General features: G+C 47.5%; 1 protein-coding gene across 1 annotated transcript; it reads left to right on the top strand.

The window, feature by feature from the left end:
• The first annotated feature begins 2,668 nt into the window (after positions 1–2,668).
• Positions 2,669–4,810, top strand: TSPYL1 (TSPY like 1). The gene has a single exon (XM_010349309.3). It carries the CDS (start codon positions 2,788–2,790, stop codon positions 4,081–4,083), a length of 1,296 nt encoding a protein of 431 aa, XP_010347611.1. The 5' UTR covers positions 2,669–2,787; the 3' UTR covers positions 4,084–4,810.
• Positions 4,811–5,200: the final 390 nt, after the last annotated feature.

Below are 5,200 nucleotides of genomic sequence, written 5' to 3' on the forward strand. Positions count from 1 at the left end.
ACCAGTTCAAGATAGAAGATGATTTCATGGCAATTGGAAAGAAATAGCCTGGCGGGGCCCAGTGGTTCAAGTCTGTAATTTCAGCACTTTGGGAAGCTGAGACAAGCAGATCGCAAGGTCAATAGATGGAGACTATACTGGCCAACATGGTGAAACCTTGCCTCTTCTAAAAATACAAAAATTAGCTGGGTGGTGATGCGCGCCTGCAGTCCCAGCTACTTGGGAGGCTGAAGCAGGAGAATCACTTGAATCTGGGAGGTGGAGGTTGCAGTGAGCTGAGATTGCGCCACTGCACTCCAGCCTGGGTGACAGAGAGAGACTCCATCTCAAACAAACAAAAAAAGAAACAGCCTTTGTGGAAAGTTCCATTATTCCTTTTTATTTAGACCAAAAGTAATTCCAGGCATGTATCACAGGCTCCATCTCTTGTAGAGATGGAACACATTCTATATTTCCTGTAGACAGAAAGGAAATAAGGACTGAAATCATTACCTTGACTTGTCCAGAAAGGAGAGAACTGGAAATACGGTGCTGATAGCCTGAGGCTTTGATATGTTTCATGTAAATATGCTTGTCTCTTCAGAGTTTGTTTGTCATACAGTGTGACCACACAAACTTAAATTATTTGTAAAATAAAATTGTTTTATCTGTGTTTTTCCTATCCTTTTAGAGCCTTTGAAGCATATACAGAAATTCACTCTCCTGAGGAGGAATTTGTTACCATATACGGAGGCAGATAGAGAGAATAGCGGGGTGACAATCCATATGGCCTTTACTTCTCTTCTGCAAGCAGCAAGTTGCCAGCAAGAGAAACTGTGTTCTGCTCATTTGCTCCTTTATTTAACATTTTAATAATCTATGGAATACTGTGCCAGGTAGTATGCTAGGCACTGGATAAACAGAGGTAAACAAAACCATGATCACGTCCTCCTACAGTTTACAGTCTCCTCAGATATCATTTGTGGTATGTTTAGGCTTTAATTTTTTCTTTCTGTGTATACCTAAGTATATTTCTGGTCTTGATACTGAAAGAGAGGTTTAAGCTGTAATACATCACAGCTGTTGGGCGGGAACTCATTGGAAGCAATGAGCAAGGCAGAAGGGGCTGCTGTTAGAAACAACTTGAGGCACGCTCAGATGCAACCAAGCCTTAATCCAAGGTGTATTCATTTCGTATTGCTTCTGTAACAAATTATAACAAATTTAATAGCTTAAAAATACACAAATTTATCAGCTTAAAAATACACAAATTTATCTTATAGTGCTGGAGGTTATAGGTAACAACCTCAAGGTGTTGGCATTCCTTTGGAGGCTCTAGGGTAGAATCTATTTCCTTATCTTTCATGCTTCTAGAGGCTGCTTTTATTCCTAGGATCCTGGCTCCTTCCTCCATCTTCAAAGCCAGCAACATAGCAATTTCCCTTTCCTTGCTCCCTCTCCTATTTTCCACCATTTCGTCCCTCTTTCTGTGCTTTTGTCCTTACATCTTCTCTGACTGACCCTCCTGCCGCCTCCTTAAAAGAAATATTGTAATTCCATTGGGCCTACCTGTATAATCCAGAAGCATCTTCCCATCTCCAAATCTTTAACTGAATCATATCTGTGAAGTCTTTTTAGCCACATAACTAACACAGGCACATCTTTGAAGGCCATCAGCCTACTACCACACAAGGCAAATTAAGTAGAAAATAATGTTTGCCTCTTTTACACTTTGAGTCAACCAGCTGCATGTTGCTCTTTGCAAGTTTGTTTTCTACTTTAAGGCCATATTAGTTGTTCATTTTAATTAGCCTTTCCTCACAAAATGGTGTTATGTGGCTCCCCCAGCTGATACTTCTCTGAGGCGTTGTAACTCTCTAAGATTATACAAGTTTAACTCACAAGTCAACAAAGTGGAACACTTCAACCAGAGACATTGACCTCCCTCTCTAATAAAGTCTTAGCTGATTGCTAAAGACAGATGCTTCATTAGAGCCAAACATTCCTATCTTACTTAACTAAATATGACAATAAATTAAGTTTATGGGGCTAGAAATAGTTATCATTTCTTCTTTCTTGCAGCGAGGAGGCATGGAACAACATTTAGCAAACTGTTCCTGGCTTAATTTCTACCGATATTATGCAGCACAAACTCTTATTTGATGGTGATTATAAATCTAGAATTAGCAATGAATAATACGCATCGCTTTAGTGGTAAGAAGCTGCTGAGTAGCTTTTTTCCCCCCCAGTAATGGTAAAGGCTAGACTTGATATTTTTATGTCACTTTTACTAAGAAGGGGGGGAAACATTTTGCCATTCATCTTAAAGAGAAGCTTTTTGCTCCTAGTTACATGGAGTAACACGGAATAGATTTACCTTCCTGCCTCAAAAAAGTGAAGACCAGAAAAGCATTTGGTTTCAGACACTGGAGAGCAGGCACTGTTAGGGCTGTGATGCTACAACTGCTCCTACATGCTGGGGGCAGTCTCCATATTCATCTCAAGGTGGGTCGTCACAGCTTCCAAACTAAGAACGACCCACATTTATTAACGTAGGTAAAATTACTGTTGCTATGGATACATTCACGGAAGTAAAGCCCAGAGATTCCGGTTGGCTGGCTCGGAGAGGCGGAACCAATTCCAGGCTCAGCAAGGTCTCGCGATGCCGTGAGATCTGCAGGACTGACGTCACCGCCGCAGAGGCGTACCCGAGACCCGAGGGTGGGCGGCGCGAGCGGCTGTTACCTTCAGCTCTGCTTCTCTGAGGGAAACGGGCGCTGACCTGCGGTCGGTCCGACTGTAACCAACATGAGCGGCCTGGATGGGGTCGAGAAGACCCCTCCCCTTCAAACGCACAGCATCACTATTTCTGACCACGTCCCGGGCGACCCGGACGCGCGCCAGTGCCTGACGCTCCGCGACCAAAGCGAGGCGACACAGGTGATGGCGGAGCCGGGTGAGGGAGGCTCGGAGACCGTCGCGCTCCCGGCCCCGCAGGCTTCCGAGGAAGGGTGCGTACCCCAGGATCCCGCGGGCCGCGGCGGCACTCCCCAGATCTGCGTTGTTGGGGGTCGCGGTCATGTGGCGATCACAGCCGGGCAGGAAGAGGGCCAGCCTCCCGCCGAGGGCCTGGCAGCCGCTTCTGTGGCGGTGGCAGCGGACCACAGCCCGAAGAAGGGCGTTCGGGGTGGAGAGAGGGCCCTAGAACTCGGTGACGCCGAGGGGTCCGCGTCGGAGCTGACGGCGGGGGCGGGGGCGGAGGAGGCGCCGAGAGGAAAGTGCGCCAGCGCCTCGGCGGCCGTGGCTGAGGAGCAGAGGGCTGCGGTGGTGCTGAAGGAAGGCCTGGCGGAGGAGGAGGGAGTGGAGGAGCAGATGGCGGTCGAGGAGCAGCCGCCAGAGGGTGAAGAAATAGACGTGGCGGAGGAAGAGGCGAGGGAGGAGGAAGGGCCGTGGCCTCTGCATGAGGCTCTCCGCATGGACCCTCTGGAGGCCATCCAGCAGGAACTGGACACTGTGAATGCTCAGGCCGATAGGGCCTTCCAACAACTAGAGCACAAATTTGGGCGGATGCGTCGACACTACCTGGAGCGGAGGAACTACATCATTCAGAATATTCCCGGCTTCTGGATGACGGCTTTTCGAAACCACCCCCAGTTGTCTGCCATGATCAGGGGCCAAGATGCAGATATGTTAAGGTACATAACCAATTTAGAGGTGAAGGAACTCAGACACCCTAGAACTGGCTGCAAGTTCAAGTTCTTCTTTAGAAGAAACCCCTACTTCAGAAACAAGCTGATTGTCAAGGAATATGAGGTAAGATCTTCCGGCCGAGTGGTGTCTCTTTCCACTCCAATTATATGGCGCAGGGGGCATGAACCCCAGTCTTTCATTCGCAGAAACCAAGACCTCATCTGCAGCTTCTTCACCTGGTTCTCAGACCACAGCCTTCCAGAGTCCGACAAGATTGCTGAAATTATTAAAGAAGATCTGTGGCCAAATCCACTGCAATACTACCTGTTGCGTGAAGGAGTCCGTAGAGCCAGACGTCGCCCGCTAAGGGAGCCAGTAGAGATCCCCAGGCCCTTTGGGTTCCAGTCGGGTTAACTTTTGCCCTTGGGAATACTGCTGCACAAGGTCTCCCACCACCACCTGCTGGACCTGTGCTTGAGTAACGGAAGTGGGTATGCCTTCTGCTGTGTTGTTTTTGCTGACTTTTCTGCACCGTCTTTCCTTTGGATATTCACTTCTCTCAACCTCAAGATTGAGACGGTGGTGGATATGCTTCTCCACTTCCGTAGGACCTCCTTATTCTGGAATATCACGTGCTACGATACCATCCTTCACACTACTAAGCCAAGCAAATGATACTGTAGATGGTACTGCCTTTATCTGTACTGCTTGGACCCTGTTTATTCCCAGGGCCTCTGAACTAGTTGCTATCACCTGGATTTCTAGCTTTGTCTGCGAGCCTATTCTATCTACCTAGCTCTGCATCGGGCAGTATGGGCACATGGCCTGTGGACAGTTACTGGACGTTAATGAATTCAGGAAAAAAGCAGTGGAACCACTTGTTCTGTGTGATTTATGCTACTTCATTGTTCTTCCTTCACCTCTAATCACTTTCTGTTGCTACTTGCCCTACTTTGGCTGCTGCCGAGGTCCCTCTCTCCCTCCTCCTCTTTTCTCCTATTTATCTCTTTTTTCTTTTTTTGAGGCAGAGTCTTGTTAAGTCGCTCAGGCTGGACCTTGGCTCCCTGCAGACTCCGCCTCCGGGTTCAAGCGATTCTCCTGCCTCAACCTCCTGAGTAGCTGGGACTACAGGCGCGTGCCACCAAGCCCGGCTAATTTTTGTATTTTTACTAGAGACGGGTTTTCACCATGCTGGCCAGATTGGTTTCAAACTCCTGACCTAGTGATCTGCCCGCCTCAGCCTCCCAATCCTGTCTCTTAAAAAAAACGGTAATAGCTTAGAAACATTTGTAGAAGCAAACTTTAGTTTATTTTGGCTCTGTCATTTTCAGAGACAAAGAGCTTGTCCTGTAAAATACAGCTTTTATTGCTCCACCCACTCCCCCTTCTCTCTTCCCCTTTCTATCCCTTTTACCAACTCCTAGAATATTTAAAGGGAGACATATCTGGATGGAATGAAACGTGAGATCTAGTTTATAACGGATGGAAGAACAAAAGAGATTGTGATGGGTGCCCTGAGCAGGGAAAACTG

The sequence above is a fragment of the Saimiri boliviensis genome, chromosome 4, assembly GCF_048565385.1.
Source record: "Saimiri boliviensis isolate mSaiBol1 chromosome 4, mSaiBol1.pri, whole genome shotgun sequence".
NCBI lineage: Eukaryota > Metazoa > Chordata > Mammalia > Primates > Cebidae > Saimiri > Saimiri boliviensis.

Excerpts from the sequence above, each read along its gene's own strand:
- TSPYL1 (XM_010349309.3), top strand. The coding sequence starts at position 2,788 with ATGAGCGGCCTGGATGGGGTCGAGAAGACCCCTCCCCTTCAAACGCAC.